The 21,062-nt window shown below is 42.1% G+C and overlaps 1 protein-coding gene across 1 annotated transcript in view; it reads left to right on the top strand.

Moving 5' to 3' along the window:
• LOC311141216 (calcium-binding protein 7-like) overlaps window positions 1-20,796 on the top strand; it is a gene marked incomplete at both ends in the record, with an annotated part of 60,979 nt that extends 40,183 nt beyond the window's left edge. The window contains 4 exons of the mRNA XM_084176475.1: window positions 15,654-15,797; window positions 15,948-16,060; window positions 20,211-20,361; window positions 20,669-20,796. Of these exons, the coding sequence (XP_084032601.1) occupies window positions 15,654-15,797; window positions 15,948-16,060; window positions 20,211-20,361; window positions 20,669-20,796 (536 nt within the window). The remainder of the gene's footprint in view (window positions 1-15,653; window positions 15,798-15,947; window positions 16,061-20,210; window positions 20,362-20,668) is intronic.
• Between the last annotated feature and the right edge of the window lie 266 nt (window positions 20,797-21,062).

Here is a 21,062-nt window from a genome sequence, read left to right as displayed (position 1 = left end):
GGAATGTCAAAACAATACAAATGGTAACACTAGGTACCTAATGGCTTCATTAAACAAATAATGACTCACCATAAAACTTTCAACTCTATCTCACTCGAATGAACCTCTTGGGGGTCAAAAGTTCTGTATGTCGTGAACAACCCTTCTGAAGAAACGATGTTTGCTCTCAAACCGCATAGTCCAGAGGTGCTCCAAGGGCCCAAAACACTTAATAAGGTTGGGATAGTGCGCGACATAGTGATGTTTAGGGCGAAGTCTATACTCAGGGAAGGTCTCTTTAAGAATCTGTCTGTGGTCACTAATTTTACACTGCAAATACTCAATAATCTCATCTGTAAACGCTGGACACATCGCCAATTCTACCACTTCTTTCAAGTCCATCAAAACTGCCAATGAACCATCACCCTCTGGGAAGTAATCTGAGGAGAGTGGCATTCTTATGTCCATTCCCCCCTATTGTCCCTTTAGAGGTGAATGTCTTGGGAATGGGATGTGGTCTATCAACTTTGCTTGTGTGCTGATTTGGGAACGATGCTATCTTCCTGTTTAAATTATTGAAAGTGAAGTACTTAAGGCAAATCATCTCTTTTAAGGCAAAGAGACAGCTCAACGGGCACAATACCTTCCAAAAGATCATGAAGTATATCTGGTGGAAAACTTGTGATGGGGTGGAAATACTGCAGTGACTCACGCAGGACACAATCCGCATTCACACCAAACTGACTGCTCAGAGTATCACTTTGCACAACATTTTGTACATTCATGTCATGGTTGGCTTTAGTTCTCAGGCTAAACTCTCCTTCTCTGACTTCATTGGACTGAAACTGTTTGTTGGTGGCCATACAGAATCTGCAAACATACTCTGCTCTGAAAGACTCTTGAAACCCCCGCAATCAATGGGCAGAAAGATTGTCAGCCAAAACACAAAAGATGGTTAAAGAGAATGAATGTCATGTAATAATGGTACAAGTACAGCCGCGTAAACATACTTTTGGAGGTCTGTCACTTTACACAGTACGGCACGCTGTATAGTGATCGATATTTACTGGGTAGAGTGGCAAGGACTCAGTATACTGCTGATAGTTTGTGCATTTTTCTGGATGTGCGAAGTGGGTTAGCAATTTCTAAATCATCAATATACAGCTGGAGTGACAGTTTAAGTTCTCCTGTTGAGAATAAGTCATTTTCTTGAAAATATGAACCATCTTTGTGGGACATGTATTGACTTGGCTCAATATTTGGTTCTGAGATCTTGCTTAGAATATCAGTGTTTTTAAACAGTCCTTGAATCATCTGAAGTATTGGAACATACACCATTGTGAGTCCAGGTTGGTCGAAGTCTAAAACATACTGTACCGGCATTACCATGGGATAGTTTCTCTCAGCAAACGTTTTTCTCCTCTTGTAAGATGGTAACTGCGCACCTTCAGCAGTAGCACTGGAAAGAACATGACTGTCCATGACCTCGACAAACTTCATTAGGCGTAGCATCACTAATAGTGTAGTCATGCTTCTGAAATACCTAGCTAATTGCCTCCTAGATTAATGGTTGGGACAAGGAGAATATCTGATTTAAGTGGTCAACGATTTCTTGTGCAGCAGTGACCTAACACTCACTTGGTGTGTCCTACTCTTGTATGAATTAAATGACAAGTACACATTTGTGTGGTAATCACAACTCTTAAATGGGCATGCCACAATCTCATGCTTCTTTAAATGTCCCCTAAGGTGACTGTAGAGTACAGATTCAAAGAAAGGTTGCTTGATTGTACACAGACGGCAGTTAAAAGACTGAAATGTGCAAACATAATCTTCATAGAGACATGGCAGTGGACTCACTCTTGAGAAATGACTGTGCTTTAGACGATAGTGTTTTAGTAAATGTGTTCTGGAGTGAAATGGGGTTGCACACAACTTACCTTTCCAAGCCATTCTGTTATCATCAGCAACCTGGAAGCAGAAGGAATGGTGTTCACTAATTGGTTATGACTAATTGGCTACATAAACAGAATGATCCTAAATGTTGTTCCTGAAGTCATACTGTAGGTAAAACTCTGGCGGCCTATAGTTTTAAAAATGAAGAACATTTCGTAAGTTGGTCTTAGAAAAATACTGTTGTACTTACAATATTTAATCATGTTTCGATTTCAAGAAGTCACAAAATGCTGTTATGTTGTCCATCTCAGGTAATTTCAACCTAAGCTTGCCTTAAACTACTCGCCTTCTGTCTAGAGCACCAACATCCTTCAGTTAGGCATGTAGAGAGAAAGTATCAATAAAGAATTAGTATTACAATTTGTAGTGGTAACATTCTTAGGGTTGGAACCTAATATTTATGTCAAAGTATGTAGGCCTACTGCTGTTCATTCAGAGAATTACAGAAAATGATATTCATAACTTTAGATTTATGTTTCACACCCAAGCCAAATATCAAAGTTAGGCATATGTTATTTGAATAGTACAGTGCATAACTAATTCAGAATTAGTTTTAACTTTCAAAAATCTAAGTACTGCATTGTAATTAGGCAGCATGCTATTGAATCAAGCTTAGGCTGCGCCATTTTGTGCACCAGTCACGTTGCAATCAGCAATTGCAGACATGCGCCAAATGAGGCAGCTAGCAAGCTAGACAAGTAGCATAGCTAGCAAGCCAACATAGTTGCACATAACCAGGAAACATGGCGTAGCTAATAAGCACATTTGACAAAATATGCTTCCGAATTTTTTTAATCACATATGACACCAAATCCTTATGTTTAAGCAACTAGCTAGTTAACGATATCCATCAACGCTTTTTTACAGTGCGTGGGTGAGTTAGCTAGCTAGATAACGTGTTTGGCGCGTTGTACAATTCGGATAGGGATAGAGATCTTGACAATGGATATATTCTCCAAAGAAACACTACCACACAAATAATGTTCAAACATTAAAATGTACAGCTACTATTATCTATTGAAGCAAAGTCATTAACTTACTGCGCGAACCCTCAGGCGACAGTGCACACTTGTGTTTGTTTGTAGCTCGTGTATTCGTTTGTAGCTGGTGAAGTCCACTCCAGCAGAGACAAATCTGACTCCAGTCACCTTCATGCTTCACATGCTTCCAGAGCTTTGCTTGCCTGCATTTAATTTCCAGCTTTCATTAATGACTTTAAACTGATTATGCATCATCAACGCTACCTAACGTTACTTCCCCACCACCGGCATCTTCAAATCATACTATCTAGCTAGCTAGCTCTAGCCAGCTAATCTACCTGGCGCCTAGCTAACTAGCTAATGTTAGCCCTGCCTGGCACTTGCCAGTTAACCAGATTGCTAGCTTGACAGATATCCATTTGAGTTCGACAAATCATACACGCACGATACAGTTAATAATCATTAATACATTTTTACCATTAAGAAAGTATCCACTGTCGCAGGGACCGTCCGCCATGTTGGAAAGATTTTGATGCCACATGCGTGCCTTTAAACATCGACGTACGTATATGATGTCAGACGTAATCAAGGTCAAACTTGACAGATATGTGTGCCTGTCAATCTAATAATCAGAAGTCCTGTTTACATAAACTCTCCGATACATTTCATCTGACAAAAAATATAAGTATCACGAAAACAAAAGTGAGGTGCATGTTATGGGAACCTAAAACACATATGTTACTACAACGTTTTCACATATATTATGTTTACAGAACTTAATCCAATTATTAAATAGTACTTTTTGGGTTTACAGTGTGTTAATAGATGTCTTGTGCTGCCAGCTATGGCATTGATGTTAGTTATATACTGTAAGCGTACACTGAGTGTACAAAACATTAGGAACACCTTCCTAATACTGAGTTACATCTCCTTTTGCTCTCAGAACTGCCTCAATTTGTTGAGGCATGGACTCTACAAGATGTCGAATGCGTTCCACAGGGATGCTGGCCCATGTTGATTCAAATGCTTCCCACAGTTGTGTCAAGTTGGCTGGATGTCCTTTGGGTGGTTGACCATTCTTGATACACACGGGAAACTGTTGAGCATGAAAAACCCAGCAGCATTGCAGTTCTTGACACACTCAAACCGGTGCGCCTGGCACTTACTACCATACCCCGTTCAAAGGCACTTAAATATTTTGTCTTGCCCATTCACCCTCTGAATGGAACACATACACATCCATGTCTCATTGTCTCAAGGCTTAAAAATCTTTATCTAACCTGTCTCCTTCCCTCAATCTACACAGATGGAAGTGGATTTAACAGGTGACATCAATAAGTCATCATAGCTTTCACCTGGATTCACCTGGTCAGTCCATGTCATGGAAACAACAGGTGTCCTTAATGCTTTGTATACTCAGTGTATATTTTGATGTGTTATGGAAACCTATTGCATGAATGTTGAGCGTATAAGTGATGAATGTTAGCTCTGTATGTACAGTACCAGTCAAAAGTTTGGACACACCTATTATTTCAAGGGTTTTTCTTTATTTTTTACTATTTTCTACCTTGTAGAATAATAGTGAAGACATCAAAACTATACAATAACACATATGGAATGACGTAGTAATACAAAAGTGTAAAAAAAACCTAAATATTTTTTATATTTGAGATTCTGCAAAGTAGCCACCCTTTGCCTTGATGACAGCTTTGCACACTCTTGGCATTCTCTCAACCAGCTTCACCTGGAATGCTTTTCCAACAGTCTTGAAGGAGTTCCCACATATGCTGAGCACTTGTTGGCAGCTTTTCCTTCACTCTGAGGTCCAACTCATCCCAAACCATCTCAATTGGTTAGAGGTCGGGTGATTGTGGATACCAGCTTTTCTGATGCAGCACTCCATCACTCCTTGGTAAAATAGCCCTTACACAGCCTGGAGGTGTGTTGGGTCATTGTCCTGTTGAAAAACAAATGATAGTCCCACTAAGCCCAAACCAGATGGGATGGTGTATCGCTGCAGAATGCTGTGGTAGCCATGCTGGTTAAGTGTGCCTTGAATTCTAAATAAATCACAGACAGTGTCACCAGCAAAGCACCCCCACACCATCACACCTCCTCCTCCATGCTTCACGGTGGGAACTACACATGCAGAGATCATCCGTTCACCTACTCTGCGTCTCACAAAGACACGGCGGTTGGAACCAAAAATCTCCAATTTGGACTCCAGACCAAAGGACAGATTTCCACCGGTCTAATGTCCATTTCTGAGGCTGGTAACTCTAAGGAACTTATCCTCTGCAGCAGAGGTAACTCTGGGTCTTCCTTTCCTGTGACGGTCCTCATGAGAGCCAGTTTCATCATAGCGCTTGATGGTTTTTGCGACGGCACTTCAAGAAACGTTCAAAGTTCTTGAAATGTTCTGTATTGACTGACCTTCATGTCTTAAAGTAATGATGGACTGTCGTTTCTCTTTGCTTATTTGAGCTGTTCTTGCCATAATATGGACTTGGTCCTTTACCAAATAGGGCTATCTTCTGTATACCACCCCTACCTTGTCACAACACAACTGATTGGCTCAAACACATTAAGAAGGAAAGATATTCCACAAATGAACTTTTTAACAAGGCATACCTTTTAATTGAAATGCATTCCAGGTGACTACCTCATGAAGCTGGTTGAGAGAATGCCAAGAGTGTGCAAAGCTGTCATCAAGGCAAAGGGTGTCTACTTTGAAGAATCTCAAATATAAAATATATTTGGATTTGTTTAACACTTTTTTGGTTACTACATGATTCCATATGTGTTATTTCATAGTTTTGATGTCTTCACTACTATTCTACAATGTAGAAAATTGTAAAAATTAGGAAAACCCTTGAATGAGTAGGTGTGTCCAAACGTTGGACTGGTACTGTATGTTGTCATGATATCAGATTAATCTGCCACACTGGTAAGTATTGAAGACGTATCATAAATAACCCTACCAGATTACAGTAAAGCATATTGTAGATTCCAGGTTCTAAGTATCATAGTAAAAAATAATAGTAAAAAGTCCTCAAACTCATGCATAACACATGTAACACTGTTATATCACTGTAATACCGCATGGTCTCATTAGAATGTCAAAATAGTGGCATTTAACCATTGTAGTCCCCCATTGTAGTCCCCTGTAGCTCAGTTGGTAGAGCATGGCGCTTGCAACGCCAGGGTTGTGGGTTCGTTTCCCACGGGGGACAGTATGAAAATGTATGCACTCACGAACTGTAAGTTGCTCTGGATAAGAGCGTCTGCTAAATTACAAAAAATTTGAAAAATGTAACGAAAGCTGTCACAGAAGTCCCTGACAACAATCTCGGTGCCCATGTACCAGCCACCGAAGGGGTGCTTAGAAATGTTTAGAAATGCTTACGAATGCTTTATAAAATGATCATAATACCTCCAAGATGTTGTAGCGAGAGCTGTCACAGAAGTCCCTGGATGGTGAATGTGACATAACTTGACTAATTTATTCAAATAGATAGGCTACCACCTGCTCAGTCTGTCATGGAAAGAGTTCCTAATATTTTGTACACTCAGTGTATCGACTGTATATATACTTAACAAAAATATAAACGCAACATGTAAAGTGTTGTTCCCATTTTCATGAGCTGAAATATAAGATCCCAGAAATGTTCCATGTGCACAAAAAGCTTATTTCTCTCAAATTGTGTGCACAAATTTACTCCACCTTATAAATTGTTTGTCACATTGTAATCCATTGTAATCCATGATAGCCAAGTACCCCTGTTCCTGTAGCGGACGGGTTTCCATTCTGTTTGCGCCTTTAAAAAAAAAGAAAATCCCAAAGCCTTGGCAACATCTTATCTATACAATACACAACACATTTTGTCATCATTCATCCTCGCATTTTGTTTTTGTCTTCCTCAAATATTTGTCAGGGGTTTATTTTGGCCAGACTTGCCCATACATCCCCATTCTGAAACCCCACTACATCAATGCAACAGCAAATCACATTCACTACACTGCATATAATTAACAATGAGTTTTAAGAGTGAACACAGAATTACGAATGCTTGAACATTTGTAATGTTGTGGAAAATAACCACTATACTATATTACAAATAAGGTCTTACAGAGTTTTTGTTGCATCAAGATTACTTTATTAGAGTTTCAACAAAGCCGATACCAGTCTGCAGAGTGGCACTCCCCCTTACGGTCTCCCTCCATCTTATATAGTCCTCTTCAGTTTTCCCACTCTTTTATTGCTCCGCCCACTTTCCTTTGTCTCTGAGAGCGGCTAAACTCAACTTTCATTAAGTTCAGAGTACTACAATCAATCAATCCTTATCTTGCAAAAACACTCATGTTTAGTTTAAACTCTGTTCAACCCTGGCTCTTTTCACTGTGTTTGAAGACAGAAAAAAACGTCCCAAGCCAGTTTCAGTCTTTGATATGATAAGACAACCATGGATCTAAGTAAGAGCAAGCAATCTGACCCTGAAAGCAAACAGAGTAGCTACTAGAGCAGATTCATCCTACAGTAGATCTACTTATCATCTACTGTATCTAGAGAGATACATCCCCTAAACCGGTATCCTTTATGCTACATATTTTATGATCAGTCATTTGACATTATGACTTGACAAGTGGATTTTTCCTATATGACTGTCACTAATAAGGAAAGGGGCTTTGGAGCTTTTCCAGATGTGGGGGAAGTATTTTAAAGCTGGACCTGGTCAGTATGCTTTAGATTTGATTAAAGTACAATGGAAAAGCAAACATTTCCTCTAATAATGTGTCTGTCAGACATTTTTGTCCAGAAGCAACTATATATAGACGGCCTAACTAGGGCCATGCATTTTTGACTTATTTGAGGCACTTAGCTTTTACCGGTATTTCCAGCATTATCCACTAGGTTTACTGCAGGTAGAAAATCCTAAGAAATGACACAAGCTATCTCCAATCAATCAATGTCTGGTTTGGGTGTTTGGTGTGGGGATCGCTATGCCAGGGGAGGCCTAGCTCTGCTAATCTTAATCATGCAAAGCCTATTATTTGGCAGGGAATACTATTTATAGATCAGTGACTATAATCTACATCTACACCTCACTTTTCTCAAGATTATCCTCTCCAATGGACTCAGAAGCTGTATCAACAAATGGTTCAATTAGGGGCAGTTAAATGGGAGAGTCAATGAAACCAACCATGGAAGTATATTGTAGCGAATTCGGGGGTAGCCCCGACCGGGACACAAACCTGGATCCAGCGGCTGTCAAGCCAACCCCTTGAAGGGTGCGGACTGATTACCAGGGCCCGGTTTCCCAAACGCACCTTATGAACTTATTAGCCTTAAGATGCTTTGGGAAACCGGGAACAGAGCTGTGAACAAACTCACTGGTGGCTTGATGGAACTATCAGAGCATGGGAAAAATACTAATAACTGCAAAAATAACACAATTCTTGTGGGGAAGAAAACATGGTCAGGTTCTTTTCGAGTATCAACATTACCAAATTTAGTTTGAAATGTTTTTTAGGAAGTTTCAGCTTGCAGTGCAGCACTGCTAACATCGGTTTAGCTGTTTACATTCATGACAATTGACAATGCTAATATGCTGAGTCCTCTTGGTGTAACGGTTAAGGTGTTGGCTTGACAGTCACTGGACCAGGGTTTGAATCCAGGTCTACCCCCTGAATTTGCTACAATATACTTCCATTGTTGGTTTCATTGACTCTCCCCTTCAAAGACCGGCTGAACTCACCAATTCTGCTGCTCAAAATTTGATTTGAGTCTTGGGGGTGTGGTTCGATGTGGGTGTGATATGTTCGCTTTATTGTACCCTGGCAATTACTTTTGTTTGTCCCTCTTGAGTCACGGTAGCAACAACTTAGCCACTACCACTTCCTCAAAATAGTCAGAATTAATAAAAGATTAATCAAGAAATCTGTAATTAATTTGGAAGTTTTTGCCGAAGAGGTCTATGTCGCGCAATTTTACATTGTGAGCGGACCAAGTATTCTGTTGGTTGCTCTAAAGCGGAAAGGTGGAATAAACGAGTCGGGAGCAGGTTTTTTGACATAGAACAAAGTTCTCTAACATGCCCACACAATCAAGGATGATCTCAAAAGAATAACACACATCTTCTTCTTTACAGGAATAAAGACATCAAGGTGAGTAACTTTTAACTATAACATAAATCATGGGTGTGTCACCGTCTTAACTAGACGTTTGTGGAGAGCTTATTTCTTGGGGTGGTGAGAATCGGTGTATGCCATTCCCAAGAGGTAGTCCGTTCCTTTCTTCTGTCGTCTGTCAGGTAAGTAGTCCATTTGGAGAATCAACACGTCCTTTTTCCACCGAGCTCTCCCGTACTACTGGTTCTACCATATCTTATGTAGGAGGAAGAGAATAGGTGATTAGTGCCGCCAGGTGTGCTTAACTGCCTCTGATCCCCTCTACTCACATGCCAGGTTGGGCAACTATCAGTGGGCAAAGGAATTGCCGGGACCGGACCGGAGGGCCGGGTGCCAGACGCATCAACTTGGTCGTGTCGGGACAGTGCGTCCGCATTCCCGTTCCTCAATCCAGCCCTGTGGATGACATGGAAAGAGAATGGTTGTAATGCAAGAAACCATCTGGCTATTCTGTTGTTATTGTTTCTCTTACCGGCCATCCACGTGAGGGGAGTGTGGTCAGTAACGAGGGCGAACCTACGCCCGAGTAGGTAGTACCGGAGAAAATCGAGGGCCCACTTAATGGCTAGGGCCTCTTTCTCTACGGTAGCATCTCTCTGTTCCCAGTCACTGAGCTTCCTACTTATGAAGAGAATAGGCCTCTCGGCTTCGCCTTCACCCTGAGCCAGGACGGTCCGAGCCCCGTATCCGAGGCATCTACCTGCACAATGAACTCTCGGGAGAAGTCGGGAGCCTGCAGGATGGGATCAGAGCACAGGCTATCTTTTAGTGACTGGAAGGCGTTTTCCATCTCCTCCTTCCACACTACATGGTTTGGCAGGTTTTTCTTGATGAGATTTGTGAGGGGGGTGGCAATGGTGGCATATCCAGGGATAAAACGACGATAATATCCCGTTATTCCCAAGAAGGCTTGGATGTCCGGCTTCGTCTGGGGCCGAGGCCAGTCCCGAATAACCCTGGTCTTTTTTGCCCGTGGACGTATTTGTCCGTTCCCCACGGTGTATCCCAGTATTCCGCTTCGGAAAGACCCAGGCAGCATTTTTTTGGATTGGCTGTTAGCCCTGTAGCCTCCAAGTTCACGAGCACTGCCCGCAGTCGCCGGAGGTGGCTATCCCAGTCCTCGCTGTGGATGACCACATCGTCTATGTACGCCACAGCGTACTCTTGATGGGGCCGTAAAATGGCATCCATGAGGCGTTGGAAAGTCGCCGCTGCTCCATGCAGTCTGTAGGGCATCCTCACATACTGAACAAGCCCCTCTGGTGTGGCGAAGGCAGTCTTTGGGCGGTCCTCTGGAGCCACCGGCACTTGCCAATATCCCTTCGTCAGATCCAGGGTGGTGATGAACTTGGCCTTTCCCAAGCGCTCCAAACGTTCATCCACGTGGGGCATGGGATATGCGTCGAACATAGAGATGGCGTTTAAGACCCTAAAGTCGTTGTTTGGGGGCCAGGACTATGGGGCTGGACCACTCACTCATAGATGGTTCAATCACCCTCATCCTCAGCATCTCACTTACCTCATTCTTAGCGATGGCTCGGCGGGCCTTGGGAATCCGGTATGGCCGGATATGCACCTTTTTGCCTGGCTCGGTGTGGATAATGTGAAACAGGACCTCTGTTTGTCCTGGGGAGGAAGAGAATACCCTGCCGAATTGCATAATCAGCTTGTCTAGCTGTCTCGACTGCTCCGGCAGGAGATTTCGGCCATGGCGTACATGTAGAGGGGCCTCCTTTTTTCCCTCGTCCTCCACTGCCATCAAAGCCACACCCTCCTCTCTTTCATGGTACTTCTTCAGCAGGTTGACATCATAGAGTTGGTCCTTCTTCCTCCTGTCAGGTTGCTTGATGCGGTAATTGACAGGTGAGACCCTCTCCGTTACCTCGTAGGGCCCCCTCCACTGCGCCAGCAAGCGGTGTTTGGCTGTGGGCACGAGTACCATCACTTTCTCTCCCACGGCGACTTATCGTAGGCTCGGACTTGAGTCTGTTGCGTCTTCTCCATATGCTCCTTTACTATGGGCCAGATTGCCGACAGTCGGTCCCGCATCAGGGTAACATGTTGGGCAGGGTTGGGCCTCCCAGGTCTCCTTGGCTAAGTCGAGGATCCATCGACATGGTCTGCCGTACAGCAATTCGAATGGGGAAAACCCTGTGGACGCCTGTGGTACTTCTCACAGGGCGAACATTAAGTGGGACAGAAGCATGTCCCAGTTTTTCCCGTCACTGGACACAAGTCTTCTCAACAAACCGTCTGTCTGTGGGTGAAATATGCTTGTGCATATCTGTTGAACCTGGTTTAACCGACACAGGTCCTTCATCAACGGGGACATTAACAGGGTTCCCTTTTCGGTCAGTATCGTCTTGGGAAGGCCCACCCGGGAAAACAGCATGAACAATTCCTTGGCGATTCCCTTTGACGACATGTTGCGAAGGCGTATGGCCTCTTGGAACTTGGTAGCATAATCTACGACAACCAGGATGTATTCGTGCAGTCTGGCGGATATTCTGAGAATGTCTACAACTTCATCATCAGCAAGCTGTCAATCTATCGTAAATGAAGCACAAGCTGCTACACGCTGTTTATCAGTGCCCAACATCACTAGCTAGCTAGTTAGATAGCTGTTCCATCTCTGCGTTTGTCAATCAGTGGTGGAAAAAGTACCCAATTGTCATACTTTAGTAAAATTAAAGATACCTAAATAGAAAATGACTCAAGTAAAAGTGAAAGTCACCCAGTAAAATACTACTTGACTAACATTCTAAAAGTACTTGTTTTTAAATATACTAAGTGTATAAAGTAAATGTAATTGCTAAAATATACTTAAGTATCAATATATATATATATATTTTTTACTGATTGCCAGGGGCTTTACAAATGAAGCATGTGTGTTTAGTGAGTCCGCCAGATCTGAGGCAGTATGGATGGCCAGGGACGTTCTCTTGATAAGTGCGTGAATTGGAAAATGTTCCTGTCCTGCTAAGCATTCAAAATGTAACGAATACTTTTGGGTGTCAGGGAAAATGTATGGAGTAAAAAGTATACTGAACAAAAATATAAACGCAACATGTTAACAGAAATGTTCCATACGCACAAAAAGCTTATTTCTCAATGTGCACAAATTTGTTTACATCCTTGTTAGTGAGCATTTCTCATTTGCCAAGATAATCCATCCACCTGACAGGTGTGGCACATCAGGAAGCTAAACAGCATGATCATCACACAGGTGCACCTTGTGCTGGGGACAATAAAAGGCCACTCAAAAATGTTTTGTCACACAACACAATGCCACAGATGTCGGAAGTTTTGAGGGAGCGTGCAATTGGCATGCTGACTGCAGGAATGTCCACAAGAGCTGTTGCCAGTGAATGTAATGTTTATTTCTCTACCAAAAGCTGCCTCCATCGTCGTTTTAGAGAATTTGGCAGTACGTCCAACCAACCCCAGACCACATGTAACCACTTCAGCCTAGGACCTCCACATCCAGCTTTTTCACCTGCGGGATCGTCTTGAGACCAGCCACCCGGACAGCTGATGAAACTGTGGGTTTTCACAACCAAATAATTTCTGTACAAACTTTCAGAAACCGTATCAGGGAAGCTCATCTGCGTGCTCGTCGTCCTCACCAGGGTCTTGAAAGGACAGCAGTTCAGAGTCATAACCGACTTCAGTGGGCAAATGCTCACCTTCGATGGCCACTGGCACACTGGAGAAGTGTATTCTTCAGGAATGAATCCTTGTTTCAACTGTACATGGCAGACAGCGTATATGGCGGCGTGTGGGCAAGCGGTTTGCTGACGTCAACGTTGTGAACAGAGTGACCCATGGTGGCGAAGGGGTTATGGTATGGGCAGGCATGAGCTACGGACAACGAACACAATTGCATTTTATCAATGGCAATTTGAATGCACAGAGATGCCGTGTCGAGATCCTGAGGCCCATTGTCGTGCCATTCAGCCAAAGCCATCCCATCATGTTTCAGCATGGTAATGCACGGCCCCATGTCACAAGGATCTGTACACAGCTCCTGGAAGCTGAAAATGTCCCAGTTCTTCCATGGCCTGCATACTCAACAGACATGTCACCCATTGAGCATGTTGAGATGCTCTGGATTGACATGTACGACAGCGTGTTCCAGTTCCCGCCAATATCCAGCAACTTCGCACAGCCATTGAAGAGGAGTGGGACAACATTCCACAGGCCACAATCAACAGCCTGATCAACTCTATGCGAAGGAGATGTGTCGCACTGCATGAGGCAAATGGTGGTCACACCAGATACTGACCGTTTTTTTTATTTTTTTTTAGGTATCTGTGACCAACAGATGCATATCTGTATTCCCAGTCATGTGAAATCCACAGATTAGTGCCTAATGATTTTATTTAAATTGACTGATTTCCTTACACGTATGAACTGTAACTCAGTAAAACCTTTGAAATTGTTGCCTGTTGCATTTATATTTTTGTTCTGTGTACATTATTTTCTTTAGGAATGTAGTGAAGTAAAAATGATCAAAGAAATATAAATAGTAAAGTACAGATACCTCAAAAAACGACTAAAGTAGTACTTTACAGTATTTATACTTAAGTACTTTACACCACTGTTGTCAATGAAGCTAGCTAGTAGTAGCTAGCAGACACATTGAGCAGACAGACAATATTAGCTAAATCAGCTATCAAGTCACTGGCGAGTGGCGACTTGTGTGTTTCGGTGACGTTTCGCGTTTACAACTTTCTCACTATCTATTACCAGAGTGTGTTTCTGTCTGGCAGTGTTTTATATCGAATCATGTTACAAAACAAGTTGTGGCGGGACACAAGATGCTCGTGTACAGGTTTAGAATTTTTGAATATTGACAAGTGGCAGTTGGGATGCAAGTGCGCATCGTCTCAATTCTCATTATGACCAAAACAGTGGCAGATTTGAGTAATCACTGTCAAACACATCAATAGGTGGCATTACCATAAAACAATTGGTGGCCAAGTGTTCTTTCAACATAACATTGGCGTTGTAAACATGTCTTATGTAAACATGTCAGAGTCTGAGGCGTTGTGTAATGGGCAGGTCTGTCTCACTGTCTGGAGGTTCGCTGCTATGATTGGATAGAGTGCAATCAGCTCAGCTGCATGACAGTTTTCCCTAGGTGTTACAATCCAGTGTTAGTGGATAAGTGGGCATGATTGTTATCCAAACCCAACTCTCATGTAAATCGTGATATCTTCAGTTACACAAATCTCATAAAACTCTGACTTTGGCTCAATCCCAACAGTTTGCGGTTTGAAATGTAACAGTCGCATTTCCTTCACATGTTTTCTGCAATTTCTTGGGGATTGATGATTAATCAGTGGAAGCAATACAAAATGAAAACCCCTATTCTGAACTAATATTTATTCCAAACGTTTTAAGGTCTATACACAGATCGGCTACATAGCTACGCATCCATAGGAATACAGGTATTTTTATAGTCTACTACACAATAAGCAAGAAAATAGTTCGCTAGTTATGTTAATTCAGCTGCATTGCATGACAAATATCTTCAATCTCTAACATTAACGCTACTACAATAAAGAACAGTGACAAGTGGACGTATATTATTTTTTTTGAACAGCAAGGCAAGTTTACAAAATTGTTCATTCAATTTGCAGTAACATTAAATGCTTTAGCTAGATTCTTTACTTCCACTTGGTTTCACAAGATGACAGCCTGGTTTTCTGGTTTGCTCAGGAGTTCCTAAAACATTAAACAAGACAAATTATAATTCATACAAATGTGAAACGCCCATATAGCAAGCTAAATGTATAGCTAGCTGGCCAATGTTAGCTAGTCAGATAGCTTGTTAAATTGTGATTTTTGTAAATTAACTTTATGACAAAAAAATATGCATCATAATTTGTCTCTACAGCTAAAATATTCCTGTTAACTGTAAATGTTTTACTTGATTTGTTATAAAATTATAATTCCTTACATTTTGCTTAAATCCTAGTAATTTTCTCATCCGTTATTCTTCAAGCAACTCTCCAGGGTTGGGTCACAGAGCTTCATGGGAGTTCTGGGAAACATTCGATAGAAAGTCTGCATCTCGATTCACTTCGTTTGGAGGGCCAACTAGAGGGATGAAAAGGCACTACGCAAAGTTGATTTGGGATAACACTATGACTCGATGGGGCTCATGGGATTGCGCAAAAGGGGGGAGGGCTAAAGGGAGTTATTGGGATTGAGCCTTTATGACCAGAATTATTATACTTACACTTTCTTTGTAAAAATTGGCACTGGAATAAATGTTTCTGACTAATATCAATGTGACATAGGCCGTTTGCAACCAAAAAATTGCTACAATTTACAACTCAGTTGGAGGGTATCAGCTTGAGCAAAGTGATGTGTAGAATCAATAAAAATACTATTCCCTGCCAAATAATAGGCTTTGTGCAATTAAGATCCACCCACCAAACACACACGCACAACCAGACATTGATTGATTGATTGATTGCTTAGGCGCATGGCACAGGTAGGCTGGTTTCATACACTCCTTCGTATTTGTCTTCTCTGCAGAGATCCGCGAGGCGTTCAAGGTGTTTGACCGTGATGGGAATGGCTTTATCTCCAAGCAGGAGCTAGGCATGGCCATGAGGTCCCTGGGATACATGCCCAACGAGGTGGAGCTGGAGGTCATCATACAGAGACTGGACATGGATGGTGAGACACTCACATCGACAAACATACGCAGGGCACGCACACAGGCACACACACAGGCACCCACATAGGCACGCATACACGCATTCATGCTTACACGCAGACACACACACACTAGCATAACAGATGTCATCAACTTCCTGTCTTCAACAGGTGATGGTCAGGTTGATTTTGAGGAGTTTGTCACTCTCCTGGGACCCAAGCTGACAGCAGCCGGAATGCCTGACAAGTTTCATGGAACCGACTTTGACTCCGTGTTCTGGAAGGTAAATAATCATTACCCGCTTCTCTCCTGCTTATTACCACTGACAAGCTGAAGCAAAGGCTTCTGGGTGATCATGATGCTTCGCTATAGCTGTCATCTGTCTATCAAATAATTTATCTATCACGTTTAGATAAGTCTTTGTGAAGGATAGGACTAATAACAACTAACAATAACTAATAACAAGATAACTCATGCAAAGCATAATGGGTCCATAATAAGTATATAGGTTATAGGTTGAGAGCTTTTGTGAAAGAGCACAGTTAGAAAGATATGACATAAAGAAGCAAACCGGATGGACATCATAGAAATGATCGGAGAGGTTGAGGGTAGAGGAAGTTCAGGAGTAAAAACAAACTAAATATAATTATTGTAAAATTGACTGTGTCCATAAAATGTATATAGTATGTATAAGCTGGAAGTAGAGGCTGAAGCGTTGTTGTTCAGTAGTTTACTCCAATTAGGGAAGGGGTGGTGGGGTTGGAAAGTAATAAAGGGAAATATATATTTTTTAAAGGATATGTACAGTTGAAGTCGGATGTTTACATACACCTTAGCCAAATACATTTAAACTCAGTTTTTCACAATTCCTGACATTTAATCCTATTAAAAATTCCCTGTCTTAGGTCAGTTAGGATAACCACTTTATTTTAAGAATGTGAAATGTCAGAATAATAGTAGAGAGAATGATTTATTTCAGCTTTTATTTCTTTCATCACATTCCCAGTGGGTCAGAAGTTTACATACACTCAATTAGTATTTGGTAGCATTGCCTTTAAATTGTTTAACTTGGGTCAAACGTTTCGGGTAGCCTTCCACAAGCTTCCCACAATAAGTTGGGTGAATTTTGGCCCATTCCTCCTGACAGAGCTGGTGTAACTGAGTCAGGTTTGTAGGCCTCCTTGCTCGCACACGCTTTTTCATTTCGGCCCACACATTTTCTATAGGATTGAGGTCAGGGCTTTGTGATGGCCACTCCAATACCTTAACTTTGTTGTCCTTAAGCCATTTTGCCACAACTTTGGAAGTATGCTTGGGGTCATTGTCCATTTGGAAGACCCATTTGCGACCAAGGTTTAACTTCCTGACTGATGTCTTGAGATGTTGCTTCAATATATCCACATAATTTTCCTTCCTCATGATGCCATCTATTTTGTGAAGTGCACCAGACCCTCCTGCAGCAAAGCACCCCCACAGCATGATGCTGCCACCCCCGTGCTTCACGGTTGGGATGGTGTTCTTCGGCTTGCAAGGTACCCCCTTTTTCCTCCAAACATAATGATGGTCATTATGGCCAAACAATTCTAAATTCAGAGGACATTTCTTAAAAAAGTACGATCTTTGTCCCCATGTGCAGTTGCAAACCGTAGTCTGGCTTTTTTATGGCGGTTTTGGAGCAGTGGCTTCTTCCTTGCTGAGCGGCCTTTCAGGTTATGTCGATATAGGACTTGTTTTACTGTGGATGTAGATACTTTTGTACCTGTTTCCTCCAGCATCTTCACAAGGTCCTTTGCTGTTGTTCTGGGACTGATTTGCACTTTTCGCACCAAAGTACGTTCATATCTAGGAGACAGAACGCGTCTCCTTCCTGAGCGGTATGACGGCTGCGTGGTCCCATGGTGTTTATACTTGCATACTATTGTTTGTACAGATGAATGTGGAACCTTCAGGCGTTTGGAAATTTCTCCCAAGGATGAACCAGACTTGTGGAGGTCTACCATTTTTTTTCTGAGGTCTTGGCTGATTTCTTTTCATTTTTCCATGATGTCACGCAAAGAGGCAGTGAGTTTGAAGGTATGCTTGAAATACATCCACAGGTACACCTCCAATTGACTCAAATTATGTCAATTAGTCTATCAGAAGCTTCTAAAGCCATGACATCATTTTCTGGAATTTTCCAAGCTGTTTAAAAGCACAGTCAACTTAGTGTATGTAAACTTCTGACCCACTGAAATTGTGATACAGTGAATCATAAGTGAAATAATCTGTCTGTAAACAATTGTTGCAAAAATGACTTGTGTCATGCACAAAGTAGAAGTCCTAACCGACTTGCCAAAACTATAGTTTGTTAACAAGAAATTTGTGGAGTGGTTGAAAAACGAGTGTTAATGACTCCAACCTAAGTGTATGTAAACTTCCGACTTCAACTGTATATATACAGCTGTGGAAAAAATTAAGAGACCACTGCAAATTTTTCTTAAATCAGCATCTCTACATGTATGACAGCCATCACATTCCAGTTTCTGTTGAATTCCAACACAGGCACACCTCATTCTACTGAATTAGGTACTGATTAGGTGATCACATGGACCAAATCTTATTTAACGAAGAAAAGTATAAAAACCACTGCTGTGGTCATCACTATCCTCTTGCAATAGGACCAGCTGGATGGCAAAAACAGTGCTAATAGTACCTCAAAAGTAATATTAATCAAAAAATAATAAAATAAATCAAATTAAATCAAAATAACTATTGACCATGCCAAAAGAGTTGAAAAGGAAAGTTTTGAATGAGGAAAAGAAGGGTTCAATTCTTGCTTTACTGGCAGAGAACAAAGTCAAGCAGCAGACATTGGGGACAACAAAGCTACAGACCGGCAGAGGGCGAAAACGACTCTCTACTGACCGGGATGACCGCCAACTAATTTGAATGTCACTCAACAACTGTAGGATGACATCAAGTGACCTACAAAAAGAATGGCAAACGACAGCTGGGGTGAAGTGCACGGCGAGGACGGTTCGAAACAGGCTCCTAGGGGCAGGGCTGAAGTCGTGCAATGCTAGAAAAAAGCCCTTCATCAATGAGAATCAAAGAAGAGCCAGGCTGAGGTTTGCAAAAGACCATAAGGATTGGACCGTAGAGGACTGGAGTAAGGTCATCTTCTCTGATGAGTCCAATTTTCAGCTTTGCCCAATACCTCGTCGTCTAATGGTTAGACGGAGACCTGGAGAGGCCTACAAGACACAGTGTCTCGCACCCACTGTGAAATTTGGTAGAGGATCTGTGATGATCTGGGGGTGCTTCAGCAAGGCTGGAATTGGGCATGAATCAAGCCACGTACAAGGTTGTCCTGGAAGAAAATGTGCTTCCTTTTGCTCTGACATTGTTCCCCAGGACAATGCACCATGCCACACAGCCAGGTCAATCAAGGTGTGGATGGAGGACCACCAGATCAAGACCCTGTCATGGCCAGCCCAATCTCCAGACCTGAAACCCATTGAAAACTTCTGGAATGTGATCAAGAGGAAGATGGATGGTCACAAGCCATCAAACAAAGCCGAGGTGCTTGAATTTTTGCGCCAGGAGTGGCATAAAGTCACCCAACATCAATGTGAAAGCCTGGTGGAGAGCATGCCAAGACGCATGAAAGCTGCGATTGAAAATCAGGGTTATTCCACCGAATATTGATTTCTGAACTCTTCCTAAGTTAAAACATTATTATTGTGTTGTTTAAAAATGAACATGAACTTATTTTCATTGCATTATTCGAGGTCTGACAACACTGCATCTTTTTTGTTATTTTGACCAGTTGTCATCTTCTGCAAATAAATGCTCATACTGACAATTATTTGGGAGAAATGTTGTCAGCAGTTTATAGAATAAAACAAATATGTTATTTTTACCCAAACACATACCTATAAATAGTAAAACCAGAGAAACTGATAATTTTGCAGTGGGTGATGGGTGATTGCAGACAATTAATAGGACAGTGCCACCCCTTTTATACACTCGTCTTATTATCGAATGAAGTGAAATCCATGTAGATGTAATCAGGTGTTGATTCTATGACAGTTTCTCAGATAATTACCCTCCCATATTGATAGTAATAGGAGTTACCAAGTATGTAGAGACAGATTCAGGCTTCCCTTGTCTATGCCTAAGCAGTGTGTGTGTGTTCATTTTAGAACACACACACGTTGTAGTGTGTGTATGGAAGTGAATGTTCCCAAGTCAAGACAGTCATTCAATATGTCACACGCATCAATGGGCAGTGTTGTGCTGTTCTCTCAGGCTAGAAAGTCCAGGATCAGCTTACCATTCCCAAATCTTAACCATATCCATTGGGGTGAAAAACATCAAATCAACCTTGGAACAGTATATCCACCGTAGTGACATCAGTTCCTGTTTGTCTGTGCGTGTGTGCGCGTGTCCAGACTGACATGCAGAAGCTGACAGTGGAGGAGCTGAAGAGGCTGCTCTACGATACGTTCTGCGACCACCTAACCATGAAGGACATCGAGAACATCATCATGACCGAGGAGAGCCATATAGAGAACCCAGGGGCCTGCCAGGTGGATATAGACAGTAAGGGACCTTATAGTTCACACTTTATAGTAGACACTTTATAGTTCACACTGCATAATACACACTTTAACATGTGTCTCAGGTGGATATAGATCGTAAGAGACTTCTTGTACACACTATAATACACTTTGTGTATAATTGTTTTTTTGAGACAGGCATATAGATTAACTGAGAAGGAGTAACAGGTGAGAGATATGCAAAGTTGACGTGGTGGGAAAATGCATAAGCCGGAGGTAGTTGCATTATATGTATCTCTTTTCCTCTAAAATACCTTCCTTATCCTCTTGCCGCCTTCCCTGTCAAGCAGCTAGTCCAACGCAGCAAGTCAAGCAGACGTGTGTACGCAAGAGCCTGATATGTGCATTCGCCATCGCTTTCATCATCAGCGTCATGCTTATCGCAGCCAATCAGGTGCTGCGGAGCGGCATGAAGTAGACGGGGACAGCTATGGCCTCCTGACTCTCTGGAAGAGACTATACTGTAAGACACCTGGACAACCACAACCATGACCACAACAATGACAAAAACAACAGACAATCAAACCACCATTAAAATAAACTTAAAGAAAAGGCATACATGGCTCTCATCCAATTGACTTCATGGGCATATTTCTCAACTTGCTCCTTAAACTCCTTTCTGAATGGAACCCATTGAGACCCTACTACGGTGGTCTGGAGGATGACCATCATCTGTGCATGAAG

The sequence above is a fragment of the Coregonus lavaretus genome (genome assembly GCF_964263955.1).
Source record: "Coregonus lavaretus genome assembly, chromosome: 14".
Lineage (NCBI taxonomy): Eukaryota > Metazoa > Chordata > Actinopteri > Salmoniformes > Salmonidae > Coregonus > Coregonus lavaretus.
This window is presented reverse-complemented; position numbering and strand designations above follow the sequence as displayed.